General features: G+C 36.2%; 1 protein-coding gene across 3 annotated transcripts in view; it reads right to left on the bottom strand.

Moving 5' to 3' along the window:
• The window catches only part of MYOM1 (myomesin 1), a 153,414-nt gene that overhangs the window by 13,020 nt on the left and 122,415 nt on the right, over positions 1-17,979 (bottom strand). For all 3 annotated transcript variants that reach the window (XM_080685527.1, XM_080685528.1, XM_080685529.1), the window contains 9 exons: positions 11,029-11,185; positions 10,528-10,634; positions 10,361-10,405; positions 7,762-7,898; positions 5,231-5,375; positions 4,429-4,488; positions 3,825-3,892; positions 766-879; positions 170-257 (listed from right to left, as the gene is read on the bottom strand). In XM_080685527.1, the coding sequence (XP_080541653.1) occupies positions 170-257; positions 766-879; positions 3,825-3,892; positions 4,429-4,488; positions 5,231-5,375; positions 7,762-7,898; positions 10,361-10,405; positions 10,528-10,634; positions 11,029-11,185 (921 nt within the window). The remainder of the gene's footprint in view (positions 1-169; positions 258-765; positions 880-3,824; positions 3,893-4,428; positions 4,489-5,230; positions 5,376-7,761; positions 7,899-10,360; positions 10,406-10,527; positions 10,635-11,028; positions 11,186-17,979) is intronic.

Below are 17,979 nucleotides of genomic sequence, written 5' to 3'. Positions count from 1 at the left end.
GAAGTATTTTTCAATGTAACAGTAGTTCACTCTGATGGAATTTCCATTAAAGAAAAATCTGTGGACAAAAAAATCAGCATGACTTTGATCACCAGCTCAGCCTCACTCATAATTCTGGTAACCTGTATATAGAACACACAAAACAGACCCCAGCTGCTGCTGGACTGACCTTTATCCACAAGCTTCAACCTGCTCTTATCTTTTCCTCTGTCGTCTTTCAGAATAACTTCATAAATCCCAGCATCTTTCTTGGAAAACTAAGGGAACGATACATATACCACATTGTAGCTTATCATGGCCTCAGAGTTGGTGTTTGCATTTTTTAAAGCCCTGTTATTTATAGAATTGCCATCAAAACACACACTGAACAATATCTAACCATGTGAACAATGAACAGTTTGCAGACAAACCTATCCATTATAATTTGACCTAGCAGTCCTGATTTTTCACCCTCTACGGCTATAATTGATTGAGACTTTTAAGTCCATATCTTTTACTCTGCCTTCATATTAAAGACTAATGATCACATATATTTGAATGGTATGCTCTTTTAGACAAAATGGAGATAAAAATCTACACTTAAATGAATACTATTCTGATTGTACTTTTAGGAAACAAGTTATCATGAGGCTTAAGAGCAAATGAAGAAGGAGCCACTTAACTCCCCGCCACTCACCCATCTATGAAAGTTGTGGTGTACAGCTGATATTGGTTGGATATGTGACAAATCCATGCATATCACGCTTCACACTTATAGTCACCTACCTCTGTTATAAGCAGGGTACATATACCGTCCTTAAAGTCATGCTTTTCATCCACTGATATCTCCCTTTCATCTTTATACCACAAAATATGGGTCTCCTTCTTAATATTTGCCACCTAGAAGAAAAACCATAATTATACTTCTTGTCATAAGGGAATGCAACTCTTATGAGTAGTTGTTAATGTGGCATCAGATAGAAGGAAAAGCACTAACCTTAGAGTTAGAAGATGCTAAAGGAATTAATTCAAAGCAATTTTAACTGATAAAGAGTTTAGAATAAAGTGAATACAAATGGATAAACCTAAATCAGTAGCATCTTTATTTCCAGCAGTAAAACTTGACTTTAATAGTTCTAGTGGACAAGAAAAGAAAAAATAGATACATACACACTAACATACAGACAGACTTAAATGAAAATAAAGATCTGAAAACCATAGGAAGATAAATCCTATCAGATTAAAGTATAGTCTGTGTCACATGATAAAACAAATGGCTTATCAAAAGAACAGAACCAGTAAGCCTCGAAATATATATCTAAATATTTTTAAAAGATAAATGAAGCTTTGCAAATAAATGTGGAGGGGGATTATGTTTATTTTTTAAAAATAAGATTACACATTTTCTTCATCTGTTTGTTTATAGTTGTATTTCCTCTTTGGGGAATTGTAAATACATTTGTCCAGTTATTCAGTTAATCATCTCATTATACACATATCTAATCATTATGTTGTACACTTTAAACTTATAGGTTATATGTCAATTATAAGTCATTAAAAACAAGGATATTCAAGTTTTAAAATGTTAAAACATTTTGGTTAATAAAATAAGAACCAACACTGGTAACAACATAGTGAAACCAATACAAATGTTCTTCATGATCCTGTAAACTGGTTTCTGAATTATATAAAGTGTGTTGCTAGGCGACACTGCTTACAATAGAAATTACCCCTGATTGGCGAGATGCATCCATCCCTCCCAGGACTGGAAATGGACCCCATAGCTTTGGGCTTCGCTGAGTATACTGATTCTTGTAATTTGTGCATGTCCCTTGTGGGCACCCTGCAAGCTCTGTCTAGGACGTTGTTGTAAGGGGTATGGGCTCCTTGGGGAATGAGGTATTTTAAAAGCTACGGAGTTTCCTATACCTGACCAAAGTGGATCTTATCTCCTTGCAACTGAGCTGCCATCTGGAGTTGGTGCTTCTAATATGCACTCCTACAGGAGAGGAATGCCCCGAACTGCCCTGCAGGCAACCTGGGGTTCTTACCCTATATTCTTCTGAGTAGACTAGTTCCAAGTGGGGCCCATGATAGTCCCAGGAGTCTGAATGTTTGGCTACACATACTGCATTAACTATAATGAATATGTAATTGCCAAGTGTATGTAAATCGCTATAATAATGAAACAAAGATCTATGAAAGGACAGAGGAAGGTTCATTCTACCTAGACTGAGAAGGGGAAGGCTTTATGGAAGAGATGACTGACATGGGCCTTGAGAAAACATTTTATCAGAGAAACTGAAAGAAGAAAGCCATTCCAGACATTGTAACAGCATCAATACAGTATTATGAATATTCAGAACCTCTTTCTAGCTCCCCTTGATTGTCCAGAATCTGGGTAAGGGGCTAATGCTCCTGAGGAAAGCCATCAGACGGAACACTAGAGCTCACCTCCCAGAAGGCTACTGCAATAGGTAGCCCAGGAGGAAGGAAGATGGACATGTGGGCTTCTTTGGCTATGGGGTAGGCAGTGTGCAGGAGAAAGTCAGTAGGGGGCAACATGGAAGTGGACAGCTAGGAGGAGAAAGAGGTAGTGAGGGTTTTAGCTGCTGCCTGAGAAATTGTTTTTAAGCTTTGCCATTTCCTGAGAGGATAAACCTAGAATTTATTTTTCTTATACATTTCTGGTAGACTGCTGTTTCTTTGAATTTCATCAGACCTAGAAGAGACTGGGACACTTGGGTTCTGGCTTTTATAATGACAACTACATGCCAAATGCCAAAGCCTCACTTCTACCTTGGAGTACCTGTTTACCATCACAGCCTTCACACTTCAACCTCATCCAGCAGAGTTCCTTATCCAAAACATTTTGATGACTCACTCAGCTGAATACCACCATATGCTAAGGTACAAAATAATTCAAAGTGCAATGTGAATTGTTTCTTCTAAATCTTTCCAAAGGCCTAATTAAACAATTGGTTCTGGGCTGCAAACACTTTACCTCTCCTCATGGTAGCATGGTGGTCTCAAAACCAGTAGCAGAGCTGGCCAATACACAAAAGTATTATTGTACTAGTCACACAATTTAGATAGGAAATTGCTAAATTTTCATGGAAAGCAGTGTAGCTGGAATGATTCTGGAATAGATCTACCACTTAAAATATAGATTTGACCTAAAACGAAGACAATGTGAGATTCTTCTGTGATTAATAATTTAAAAATAAAGGGGGGGGGTGGTGTTGAACAGGTGGAACACAGAGGCTTTTGAGAGCAGTCGAAATACTCTGTACGATACTATAATGTTGGGCACATGTCATTTATACAGTTGTCCATGTCCACAGAATGTACAACATCAAGAGTGAAGCCTAATGTAATCTACAGATTGTGAGTGATAATGATGTGACCCATGTGCAGGCTCATCAGTTGTAACACATGAACCACTCTGGTGGGGGATGTTGTCAATGAAGGAAGCTGTGCATGTGTGGGGACAGGGGGATGTATGGGGAATCTCTGTACCTTCCCTTCAATTTACTGTGAACTTAAAGCTGCTCTGAAAAAAGTCTTACTTAAAAACACACACAGAATAATCTGTCCTTATTGACTAGGGTGTGGGTAATGAATAAGAATGATCATGTTGCCTTCCCATATTTTTATATTGTTTTATTTTAAATGTTTCTTACAAATTGTAATTTCTTACATTTACAGTAACATTCAACAGTAAGGATGTGTTGCTTATCATTTGGTCCAAATGGAGGAGTTGAAAAGTTGATCTTCTTCTTCTCACATTCTATTTTATCTTTATTTCCCTTGTTTCAAATGTTAAAAATTTATCTACTTCTTACCTTACACTTCAATAGTACATTACATTCACCAGTCACTTCCCAGCTCAAATACTCAGCAAAATGTGGACCTAGAAAATATTAATAATATCAGTGATCACTCTATTAGTCATGAAAGCAAAATCAAAGCTCATTCTTTTTTTTTTTTAAATCTTCACCCAATGATGTTTTTATTTATTTATTTATTTATTTATTTATTTATTTATTTTTTAGAGAGGCAGGAAGGGAAGGAGAGAGGGAAACATGCATGTGTGAGAGAAACATTAATTAGTTGCCTCCCATACTCACCTGACCAGGATCATAACCACAACCCAGGCATGTGCCCTGACCGGGAATCGAACCTGCAACCTTTTGATGCTTCCAACCATCAAAGCTCATTCTTAAATTCTAATGTGATTTATATTTGAAGTGAATTTTTTAAAAATCAAGATTTAGTTTTTAAATATTTTAAATGAATACCTATTTAATAATAAATATTTTCAATTATTTTTATTTGTAGCCTTATTAACATAAGTAGTAACATTTATTTTAATTTGTTGTATAAATAATCTTGGAATATTTTGTTCAAGAAACTGAAGCTATTTCTTTACTCACTGACTGTTTTTACCTTGTTTCCTGATCCATTCTTGCCTCTGGAATTCCGCTTCTTTCTGGAGATTTTTATAAACTAAAAATTGAAAAACAAGAAAGTAAGAAACTAAGTGGAGTGGTATAAATGTGCATGACAGTCACTGTGATAAGTGATTTATGTTCATTATTATAACATTTGTACATCATGGCCACTTGACTTATTTTCAGTCTTCATAGATGACGAAATAGGCTTGGAAAGGTTAAGCAATTTGTTCAAGGTCATGAAGCTAGGAAATAGTGAAATAGTGCTGGATATTGGAAGTGAAGAGAGCAGGCCACCCTTCCATTGCTTTGTTAAATGCCACATTTTAAATCTTGATGGTTCCCACAGTGGTCTATGACAGCTGACATATAATCTGTTGTATGATTAATTAATGTGGTATGCTCTACTTTTGCATATTTTTCTTCTTAATTTAAGTAATTTAAGGTAAGCACACATCATAAGATAGTATCACAGTTTGTTTCTGAGACACATATACAATCTTGGTTGTATTGCAATGTCCTTCACTTTACTACTTTTAGTAATAAATATTTGTTTATAGATTAGATAATTTATATACAGTTCTGCCTGTAGGCCAGGGATAAATTTGGTATCCTTTTAAATTAACTTTCACTTCTATGTAATGAAATACTATGGAAAGTATTAACTGAGAATTGTATTTCAAGCAAGGGAATCCAAACAAGAACAATTCCTACTACCTTCCACATGACCACTTTTGTGCCATTTTCATTAAAGGGAACAACAAAGTCTTCCAGTTAACGATCCACAGAATTCTTACCATCTCCAATGAGAACAAGAGTAGAATGGCCAGTTGCTCTTCCATCTTGAAGCTGGAAAGTATATGTTCCCTCATCCTCATCCAGGAGCTTGTCCATGAACATTTCAATTATACCAGTGTTTCGGTCAATATGCATCTTATATTTCTTCAATGTGAAAATGAAAAAAGAGAAATCAATGAGGTAGATATGATGACAATAAGCCTGATAAAAGAAATACAAACTCCAAAGAATCATAATTTTAATAAAATTTCTTGTTAACACTTTTTTTAGATGAGCGCATTTTCAAAATTTTGTACCCAGGAAAAGTAAAATATTATGTGGAATATATATGACCATGACCAGAAATGATTACTAAAAGGCTGAAATTTAATTTTAAAATATAAATAGAGTTTTGTTATCCCAAGTCAAAAAATGTTATCCAAAAGTTGTTTTTAGCTAATCCCTTCACCTTCTTTCATAAAAAACATATATGCATAACCCAAGGTCACAGACAACAGTGTGGTCATGGTCAGAGGGAAGGGGGAGTGGAGAGGGGGGAAGGGGGGGAATGGGAACATCCACAAGTGTCAACAATAAAAATGAAGAATAATTAATTAATAAAAAAGTCCAACATCTTCTCCAAATATAATTACCCACTGTTAATTATAGAGGCATCTAATAAATCATGTGAGTAAAAAAAAAAGTTGTTCTTAGATTTCCATTTACATTCCAGATTACATTTGTTTTAATTATCAGAATAATGCAAAATTAATTATAGGCAGTATGAGGGAAGTATTTGTCTTATTATTGCTATATCCCTAGTATCTAGCACATGCATGGTATGTAGCAGGCAAATTAACTTAAATTAATTTAGCACATATGAATAAATATGTGCTAAATTAATATAAGAAAAAAATGCTTCCAAAGCATTTGAAGTCCATTTTCTCCTAATGAAATTGCCCTGTTAGACTATACTTATTTTATCCTGTTGCTTGGGCAACTATTGTTTTCAGTATAAAGATACATCTTAGCCCTTGGACATACCAGTACAAGTTCCATAATGAATCTGAATTAATGTGTTTTTCTATAAAGTGCTACAGAAGGAAGACTCAGGTCTGGGATCAACTCTGTGGTGCAATTCAGGTCCTGGAGCCTCCCCCAAGGAAGCCAGTCTCCAACTGAGACCTCTTTTTGCTTAGCTTTTGTCTACCTTCCTTGTTTCCCTCACCCTCTACTCCTGAGAGTACTTTCCCATAAATCACTTGAAAGAGAAACTCTATTTCAGAATCTCCTTCTAGAAAACCTGACCTAAGACAGTATTTTCCACCCAATAAAACAGTATGATTAGAGCCTATTGCAATGACAATAAACTGTGTGTGCATGCAGCAACATGTAAGCATGTGTGAGCACATGACAGGGAGTGGGTCTCTGCACACATGTGCACAAGTGTTCCCTCGATGGCTCTGGTGGCATAGAGTGATACCAACAAAGTTTTTCCTTCCTTTCCACTGGCCAGGTGGTGATCACAGCAGTTTATGAGAACATTTGAAAACAGGGAGGAGATGGGTCATAATGGACATATATCTACACATAATTACTGTATGAGTTGAAAAGGAATAAAATGCATACCCATCTACTCGTAATATAACTCATTCTTTCCCTCACTAATGACCCCTCAAATGTTTCGAAAACCTATCTTGATCAAAGGAGAATAGGTTGTTAATAGTGGCCACAAACCATATCTCTCCCCTGTCTTTTCAGTCTCCTATTTATACCACGGTAACATAGGTGAGGGCCAGGGCCCCTAAACCCACGTTCTTCAGTCGCACCAGGCACTGGCCAGATCCTGGCTCTACTGATGTCTGGAGAGGACAAATAAAGCACAGATGTTGTAATTCTTTCTATGGAAACGATGCTTATGTTAAAAACGAAGAAGTAGATATAGATATACACAATCACCTATGTAAACAAGATACGAATGAACATATACACACAGATGTATAGAAAAAGATCAAAAAGTACATACCAATATGTACATCAAAAAGCTGTAAAAATTTGTGACTTGTTCTAAGTCTTTAAAGTTTTTTACAATAAGGATGTATTGCATTTTTAACCAGAAAAGCAATAAATACATTTTACTGCAGTTTTTTTCTGAGCCATTGGAACAATAGAGGCCATTTCCTCCACATAAAGAACCAAGTCCCTGTTGGGAGTTCTGATGTGAGTATGTGAGTTCAGGTCAGGGTGCTGGCTCCTCTGCCTTCTAAAGGGAGCAGCTCTATTTCATGGGTGATTAAACTTCCTGATTTGCACAGTTTTGTTTTATGACTCTTGTCCTGGGAAAATTACTAGTACCCTCTTTCATTCTCAAAAGTGCTCCAGTTTGGATAGTATGAGCAATCAATTTATATTTTTCTCTGCATTTTTAGAGAAAATTTAGACTCCCCACCCCACACCTAGTGGTTTTCATAACAACTTACCTGCATTCTATTAGGTTCCCTCAGCACATTCTATAATAATATGTTTAGAAATCTGGAAGTGTAAAACCTACCGGCCCTTCAAAAATTTCCTTTTCATTAAATACGTAGTTGACTTTGGCATTGCCAGACAGCTTCTCAGCCTGCATCCAAAACCGGACCTGACCTTTCTCCAAAATTTCAACTGCCAAATCTGATTTAACTGCGACAGCTATGACAAATAGAAATAATAATTTTATTGGTAACCAATTTTATTGACACAGATTTTTCCAACAAGTGAAAAAACACTCAATGGCAATGGCAATGGAGCACCCTGCTTCTTGAAAAGCCTGGAGGCAGTGAGGGCATTGGAGGGAAAGCATGGCATGGAAGGATGGAAGACCTGGGTTCTAATTCTGACTGTCACTCTGGGCAAGTAATCTGCCTTCTCTGAGTCGCAGATGTCTCCATTGTAAAAATGCAGAGGATGAACTTGCACCCTGAGGTCCTTCAGTTAACCTTTGTGACTCTCTTCTGTGGCTTTGGTTAGGTATATGTAGGGACGATAACAAAGTGCGATGAAGAGAGTCCTGGGCTGGCCCCAGGAGAGCTGGAGCCTACTCCGACGTCAGCTACTAACAAGCTGTGATGTTAGGCAGGCCATTTTGCATATCTGGGCCTCATTCAACTCATTTATAAATGAATGAAATTGAACTGAAAGTCCTAATTAACCAAGATATTCTCCTGTTTCACCATTCTATGATCTTAGAGTTACTTCAAAATATCTGGAAAGGAGTTCAGTTTGATTTTTTCAACAATTTATCTCCCTCTGGAGGTTCTTTAAAATGTCTTAAAAATAAAATTTAAAAAGAATTAATTTTAATTATATATATGATGAACTAGCTTGTCATTTAAACCCTGTCTACCCCCATGGTATACCAACCAGTTCATTTAAGTTCTCAGACCAAGCGAAATTTTTCAGAGGCAAATAGCGAGTCACTATTGAGAAGCTACATTAAAATATCACATGGATTACCTCACAAAGAAAGTGAAAGAACCATGTATCTCTGATTTATACCTATATCACTTAAGCCATTTGAGTCTGAGAGAAATTTTAAAAGTTGGCTGACATCTCTTAAAACTAGTTTCTAAATTTCCTGTAATGTGAAAATTTTCTCTACAAAGCCTCCTTCAGTCAATCATTCTGTACCAGAGGTGGCTCCAGGGCATACTTTGTGGAAAAGTATGGTTGTTTCTCAAAGTTTAGTAGTCCTTCTACTTCCTTTAGGAGAAATCATCACCCTTAAACCTATCTCACAATTTTATGTAGCACTGCTACATTTTAAATTATAAGCTTCTTAAACTTGTACCAAATGTATATTAATGTTTATTTGTATTTATCCTAAAACTACCCTTTTCAAGCTTTAAGGGATGCCTTTCATTTGCACTTTTATATTCATTGTAAAACTCAGTTGTTCCAATACAAAGCTAAAAGGAGGCTCAGACCAAACCTCTACCTTCCATACAATTTTAAAATATATGTAACTGTTAAGACACCATTTATGGTATTACGTTTCCAGTTTTATAGTGACTAAGCATACAGAAGAGAAATGGTTCTCCCTTGGAATTCAGAAAGTCTGCATGATCAATCATTCCTTAGGAATGGAAGAGATACCCGTAAATTGATTCTAGAGCAGCAATTTTTTAAAAATCGCAGTCTCATTTGAGAATTTCAGAAAAGCTATACACCCTCTCCCTAGAAAAATGCACATATACAAACATATAAAGTTTTGTCTATAATCTGAGGTCACAGTATAGTTTCCTGGGTTCTGAAACTCCCATAGCAGTGAAGGAGTTATAGTTTAGGGATTAATGAGTTAAAAAAATCGTGATGTAAAAGAGTGAGTATATGAAATACCTTTCTATTTGTTTTCTCAAACTCTAGGGTGTAACTTTCTGGATAAGTACCTACTTTGGTCAATAGGTACCAATGACAAGAAATCTTATCAGGCCAGTGGAACTTTCCGAGTGTCATTTCAGACTTCTTTCTCTTCTTTTAGGTGTCAAATGTGAAATTTAATCTTTTATGTGGAAAATGTTTTATTAAAAGGTTTGTAGATAGTTCAGAGAAATTCTTTTTCTGATCAAGGCATATTTTTCAGGAGTTTAAAATGATAGGCAGGTAATATCTGTATTAAGAGGTACGATTCTTTTATTAGGTGCCAACATTAAATTGTGTAGGGTATTAGTTTGCCTAAAAGACACAAGAATTAATGTATCCAGGATATATATATATATATATATATATATATATATATATATATATATGTATATATATATATACACACACACACACATATATATATATATATATATATATATATATATATATATGATTCTAAAATGTGTAGGCAAAAAGAGAACTTAATTACGCCGCTGTTATGCCTATGTAATCTGCCACTTCTCTATGAAACAGAGCATGAAATATAGTTCCTATGTTAGTAGTCTCTTCAGCTCTTGAGAACAAAGATAAAAGCAGCACTTCTAAAAAGTGCATCTGTAGCTATCAATGTATGTTCCATTATTTGTTCTCAAGAGCCTCTTCTCTTAATCCTGTCAGAGTTATCTGCCCTATTCCAGAAGTCACCACCTAGTAGGATTGCTAAACTCTGTGAAAGTATTGTGGACACTTACTTGGGAACTTGTGCTCTTGGCTGAGAACAAGTAAACGTTTCAACTCTGTAGGGAGAAAAAGAGAACAATTAAACCTTAAATTACTAAAACAAACGTCACTTGATGATTGAGAATCATTGAGAACTCAAAGCAGCTTGGACTTGTGAATGAACTGGCTTTAAACTTACCTTCCTCATCTATCAAGTAGCTTGCTGCTATTCCATCAGTGTCTGTTACATCACAGGAGTAAATGCCCAAGTCTTCCATCCCGAGGTCTTTGAAGGTCATTTTTGTCCTTAAGAACAGAATATTTTGTAAGAAATGAGACAACACACACACACACACACACACACACACACACACATCGATTGGTTGCCTCCCGCATGCACCCCAACCGGGGCCAGGGATTGAACTTGCAACCCAGGTACATGTTCTTGACCTATTGACTGGGAATTGAACCCGGTATCCTTTGGTGCATGGGCAGACACTCTAACCACTTAGCGACACCGGCCAGGGCAAGGTTTGTTATTTTTTAAAGTTTATACTGATTATTACTTTTTATATTACATACCAGATATAAAATATTTGTGATTCATCTCTTTATACTATTTGAAATGGAAAGCAAAGAGCCTACTTCACCATCCTATTATGAAAAGGAAACCCATGATTATAACTGAAACAGTCCATACTTGTTGCCTTTGCTTTCAACTTCTAAACGTGACGAGTCCTCGGTGGCTACATAATCTTTGGACCAGGTAAACTCAGAATTTGGAGCCATCTGATCACATTCAAAGTTCAAGGAAATTATTCCATCATCATTCACACTTACAACAAGCTCTTTGGTTCCTAGAAGAAAAAGAAGAAGAAAAAAGAGGCACTGATATTTTTTGGTAAAAATCAACCAAGAATTCCTTGATATATCCTTGGTATATCCAACTCATCATCAGTAAAGAATAGATAAGAGATAAGAAAACCAAAGAGAAATTGAAGGGGAGAAAGTAGAGGTGCTAAGAATTGTCTATAGTCACATGTTCAAATTTTGTAGATCAGTTAAGAATGGAGAAATATATGAAAACTTGTTCTGCTGATCAGGCAACCATAAATCAATCTAAAGACGCCCCTCTGGATGGGAACGACAGCAACCTAGAAATGACTGTTATGAAACTGTACGGAAATTTAAATGGAAACAAATTTCAAGAGAGCCATATGTTTCAAGATTGGCATTTAGAATTTAAAAGAAAACAATTCTGTTCATGTTTTGAGTTCTTTTACTTTTCAGAGTTATACTAAATTGCACCTGTATGTAATACAGCAATTCAAAGAGAGCTTGTACAGCATGTAAAGTGTTCACACCTACATCTAAATCCAGTTTGAAAGGTAAAATGCTCTTTTTAAATTGACATGCATTCAATTACCAGTCTAAACTTGGTGTGTTTCCATGTATCAGAAAAATATATTATATTTGTTCTCAAAATATGCAACTTCATTTTTTAAAGCACAACATTTTTTCCAATGGATACTTCCCAAGGGATTAAAGGTTTTCTCTTTATGCTGTATCATAAGATACCCGCATCTTGGCCTACTGTCAGGGGAAAAAATTGCAAAATGTCATTCAGGGGAAGGCCAAAAGAATATGAGTGCCCAAATAGTAAGCAGTGACACGAGGCTAATAAGCCTGGCAGTTGATCTAATTTGTGTCCTTGTTGATGGCAGTGTGTGCTTCAATTATAAATGTCTAAAAAGTGATTTTTAACAGATGGGAAGCTTATGGAAGACTAGTTCTAAGAGATTTTAAAAATTACTTTTTATAAAAACAACAGGGTTATTTTTATATTTGGCTATATGGGTAAAATGACATAATGATCAATTAAAGAATTAATTCTTAAGTAGAATGTCTACCATGTATTACTTTTAAGGGGCTGTGTCTACTCCATTGGACAGTGCAGACCAGGTGTTACTTCTATTCCCAGTAACACACAACTAATCCTTACAATCCACTGTTGTATATCAAATAGTGAACAAGTACTGTACTTAAAACTTAAGAAAAGACTAACACCTAAGTATGTTGAGGTTTAGGCAGTTATAATATACAGTTAGCATGACTGAGTCACAGAGAGAATATAATCAGAAATATTCTGTATATTTGTATTGTTATGAAGAGGAAAAGAAAGCACTGGAAGTTATCTAAACCTTTCTTGCTATTTGTATAAAGCCCATTTTGAATGCACAGCAATTGTTTATATTAATCATTCATTGCTTATCTGTAATCCCTTTTAAAGGAAGTGAATCGCCCACATGATTGCTGTTTATTATATTAGAGGTATGCCTTAAGTTTACAACAGAAAAAGTATTGCTTAGGTTAAGAATCTTGATTTATACTAAGTCAAACATTTGACTTTTCTGGCAAAGGAGTCACAAAACTGAAAAACTAGAAACAATTTAATTGGCTTAGCCTTTCTCTCCATTCCATAGATAACCTTTGCGCTCCAATACTTCACCCATGTGGAATATTGCCCCAAACTAAGAAGTAAGGAAAACAAGCCTCTAAGAGCTGGTGCAGATGTGACAAAGTCCACACATTAGTAGTATTTCTGAAAACTCACTGGAGAACTCCATAGACTATCACTTGGAATCTATACTTAGCTTGAGGTGATTCTAACAAGCCTCACTGGTTGGTTTCTCTCAGTAGATTAAACTCCCAAAAGAGAGAGAAGATGCTACTTCTTAGTAAGATGTACTTGGCAGGCACACTGAGAATAAGGAACATGACAGCAGGAGACAGAAAACTAAAACGCAGGCCCAAAGACATTATAGCAAGTTTTAGATTAAAATTTGTAATTTAAAAATAAGTGATTGCCGGGAAAGTCAAAAGAAGTAGGAATTAAATGTAATGTCAACTAGTACATAAGAGAGTTTTTCTCAACTGTGAAGCTTTTCTTGATCAATCAGGTCAAATCAGCACATTGTAGACAATATAGTGGATCGGAAAAAGAGGCATGAATATTTCTTCAATTTATGCTCTAATTGTGGCTCTGATGGGTGCTATTGGTTGATTTATTTAAACTATATTTGACACTTCAGTTTTAAAAATCAAATACTTATTATGATGAATATTTCATTAGACTTTCACTTTTCAAAAAGCTTCACTGGTTGATTATTTTATCGAGTATAGGGTTAAATTCTACAAGGGTAGGGATTTTTTCTTCCATATTTTCCATATGTATATGTGCCAGGGATTGGATTGAAAAAACAGATTTAAAAGAAAAAGGTCAGTTTAGAATTACAACATTTATTTTATTAGAACTTGTTTTAATAAGGCTTGAGAGTAAAAGCAAAATTTTGATAGATAAAATGAAAGTAGCAATAAAGAAAACATTCTAGGCACAGTGGGTTTCCTATTTAATTTTATACTCAGAATGCAAAGTTTGATCTCCTCTTTGACAAATCAATGATGCCGTCAACTTGTTACGGGACAGCTCCCTGAGTGTGTGTGGAGGGCTCTCCCCTTCTCTATGGCTCTTGTCACTCTCATGAGAAGGAATTCAGGCAAATGACATAAAGCAGCATTGAAGCAAAGTAAGTGAATTTATTAAAGAAGCAAAGCAAGCTAATTTATTAAAAATATACTTGGCATAATGCACAAGTGGACAACTCGGCTAGTCTGAGTGTACCCTCCTGTGCAGGTTCAAGGGGTCTTACACCCTTCCTTCTATACGTTTTAAAGTCTCCTGCCAGATATCTTGGGTAGCAGACTAGGTTTCAAAGTTCTCTTCTACATTGTTGGGGCTTATCTTGGAATGTTTGTACATACATCTGGCTATCTTGTTTTGCTTAGTAGGTGAGATAAAATTCCCCCCTCTTTTCCCCTTTCCCACTTTGCTGCCCTAGCAGCTATGTATCCTGCCTAACATTCCCCAAGGGATATTTGTCCTTGGGTTTCGCTGGCACAAATGTCATTAATTGGATCTTTGTTCTCTATTTTCCCAGAACAGGGTGATTTAAGCTATGTATTATCTGGTTAGGGAGGAGCGGTATAAACCATTTGCTCTCAAGTGTCCTTGGTTGGGGAAGATAAGGTCTTTTGATTCACAAGCTGCCTGTAAGCTCTCCAAACTGTTTGGCCTTGTTTAATTTTCTTGTCTCAGTTTTCCCACTGCACTTGCCCAGGAATTTTTCTAGCTTCTTATGATCCTGCCACAAACTGGCCGAAAGTATCATTCTAAAAATAATATAATCAGAATCTCAAAATTTTAAAAAATCAAATGTACTGAAAATAATTGCAATATTAGTTATTTAAGCATATTTCTTGAACTCTAAAATTCTCATTAGAAAATAATGTTTAGTCAGAATAACTTAATACTGTATTGTAGAGAAAGAATGCAGTTTCAATAGTATCTCTGTGTAAACATAAGACAATGTTATTGGGTTATTGTCTTAAAAATGGTCAATGCTACAAGCTAGTTGCCTATTTGTCACATGAATTACAATGCTGATGCTGTCAGACTCTTTAAATAGGCTTTCCAAATTCAAAGAGTTCTGTTATTAAGTTTTAATTAATTTGTTAACATAGTTCTTTGAATAAAAGTTATTTTAAAAAAATACATTTTTATTGATTTCAGAGAGGAAGGGAGAGGGAGGGAGAGAAACATCAATGATGATGAGAGAGAATCATTGATTGGCTGCCTCCTGCATGCCCCCTACTGTGGATGGAGCCCAAAACCCAGGCATATGCCCTGACCAGGAAATTAGCTGTAACCTCTGGGTTCATAGGTCGACACTCAATCACTAAGTCATGCTGACCGGGATATAAAGATGTTTTTAAAGAGTGACTCAGTAGACCAAGTATTTTACAATAATACCTAGAATGAGAAATTGGAGTTGCATTTGGAAAAAAAGGTAGACCCTTCCCGCATACTGGGTATTTTTGGAAATACTTTAAAACTACTTGGAACAACAAAGAATAAATGAGAAGAGTTTAAAACAAAAAGACATTTCTTGGAAAATTTGAAAGTAGACTAAAAATTTAAAAAATGAGCTCAAAGTTTTTTGTATCTGAAAAGGAAAGACATGTTGGATTGTAGATTTCTCTCTGTATAATAAAGACAGTGTATATGTTAATTTGGAAGGGCCAATTTTCCACATATTAAAATCTCAGAGAAGTTAATTAGTAAAATTCCTTAAATAAAGGGGTACTGGATGCAGAGTGGGCAAAAAATTCTATTGCAATTTTACAAAAGATATATACTAGCAATACACTATTCAAATGAATTGTTCTTTTTATAAACGCTTAAGAAAAAAAAGTGAATTAATGTAATCAGTTACAAGTAATACTGGGCTCCCCTATATTTAAGATGAGGACTGCTGGCTGACCCACCACTTTGCTTCCATATGCAGCCCCTGTTGATGTTTCTCTCCCAGCTTCTCTTCCAGCTTCATGACCAGGGTGTTCATTACAAGGTATCTAGGGTTCAGTACACATGCTGTGGCTTAAAACGGAGTCACACTCACTGGCCTAAACATGGTAGTCATTCATTAGTTTTTCATTTAATAAGTGAGTATTATACACCAGGTACTAGGATCTCGGCATACAGAGAGTAAAGCAAGTTTCTATTTTGAAGGAGGCCATAGTTTACAAGCCAGTTTCAACCTATAATTACCCAAGGAGCTAAACAGACAAACAAGAAACAAACAAACAAAAATGAACCTATGCCCAGGCTCAGTCCTGGAGGTTCTGATAATAATGGCCTGGAAAGGAGTCTGGAACGCAGGCAGTATTTTCAGAAAGTATTTAGCATGATTCTAACGCACAGCCAAGGTTGGGAAGTACTGTTTTAATGGATGAAAGAGACCAATGATGAAGCAAATACAAGTGCAGTTTTCTAAATCAGTTGACCTAATCTTTAATAGTAAGCCTGGCTTCCTCCTTCAGAATCCTTCAAGACCACCATTAGGCCACTGGGCACACATTTACATTCTCAGCCCTACCATGTTATATGACTAACCAGTTTTTAGAAACGGATTGGTGAGTGGGATGTCAGCCCAATCCCAGATCATTATTTCACCTGGTGCTGTGCTCTTCTAACCTGCCTTGCTCTCGGTGACCACGTCCTAATTTCCAGTAATCCGGTTTCTGCTTGGGACGCTGCCTTGTGTCTGGGTTCTTTTGTCCATCACCTGAAGCCTCCTGCCTGTGCCGTTTCTCTGCTAAGAATAGCTGTAGCCTGTACTGCCAGTTATTTGTTGCCCTCCAGATCACCTGCCACACCTTGGCAGGTCTGTTTCTTATCTCCCGTCTGATCTGGCTCACCTTGCTTCCATCTCCATCTCACCCCAGGCCTGATGCAATCAACCCAGACTGTTTGATAAATATCAAATATCAAGAATAGAAGTGCCTTTTGTGTACCAACAAATATACACTAAATAGTTTTCAGCTTATTCTTCTTATAGGTATTTTTTAGCTAATAGATTTCTTGGTAGAACATGGCACACTTAGTCCATTTTCTAGATCTTCATTACTATTAGACATTGTGGCAGTGGCTGAGCTATTTCTACTGGCATCTTTGTTGACATCAAAGGGAGACCTGTGATCCTACAAACCCCAGTGGATTAGGTTAACTTTTAAGTGGAATTCAAATTACACATGAGGTGTCCTGTTAGATGTAGTCAAGGTTTGCTGTTACATGATAAGCTTTATTTTCTATCAGAAATTTTAATAATGCATTCCAAAAGAAGTAGTTCTTCTGAAATAACAATATGGGTTTCACATCCCAAATCTTGAAATTGATAACACACTTCCCACCCCCTTCTCATCCATCTAACATAAAATAAATATCTGGTTAAAAGTAATATATTAGCATTTAACAAAATTAATAAATACAGACATCCTTATGCTACATATGAATTTTTACAAGGAGTTATAAAACTTTAATACCTAGCTCATGGCCTTTTCAGCTATGGGAAATATTTTATGAACATCTATCTAGCTCTCACTGCACCATGTTGTAAAATCTGGCTTTTCCACCAGATCATAAGCCTAGTATGCATGACAAATGCCACATTACTCTACTTCTGGTGCCCACACAGCATCTCAAAAAACACATGTTGCAAGAATGAATGTGCCTGCTGCAGATGGAACAAGTCCAAGTGTCTCCTGGGTCTCGGTGCTCCTTTATGGCAAAACATTTTGACTTTGTGCGCCCCAGGATACTTTTCTAGGCTGGGACCCAGTGGTTCCCAAGCGGGGTTAATCTGGTGCTGTTTTGTGATAATGTCTGTAGCTGTTGTTTGAGGTTATATTCTGGGAATGGAATGGCCACACCAAAATGACTTTTGGTGCCTATTCCAAATCAATGAAACAAAACTCTACCCAGGAGCCTACCAGCAGATCCTGTTTTGGTGGTAAAATTTTCATAGTGAAGTCTTCATTATGGCATGCGTAGTCACCCACCACTCTGAGGCTACTGATGAGAAAATAATAAATCAATTTAAACTTTCTTCAGCCAATCAGATTTGGATTTCAGTGCTTAAAGTGTCTAGATTAGGAGTTTAGTTTACCCATGACTAGATTAAGAGTTTACTTTTATAGTAGTCTAAATGTTCTACTTACAGGGGTATACTCTGTAGTTGGGTCCTTTTATATG

The sequence above is a fragment of the Plecotus auritus genome, assembly GCF_963455305.1.
Source record: "Plecotus auritus genome assembly, chromosome: 8".
NCBI classification, from domain to species: Eukaryota; Metazoa; Chordata; class Mammalia; order Chiroptera; family Vespertilionidae; genus Plecotus; species Plecotus auritus.
Note: the sequence above shows the minus strand (reverse complement) of the source record. Positions and strands in the feature narration are given on the sequence as shown.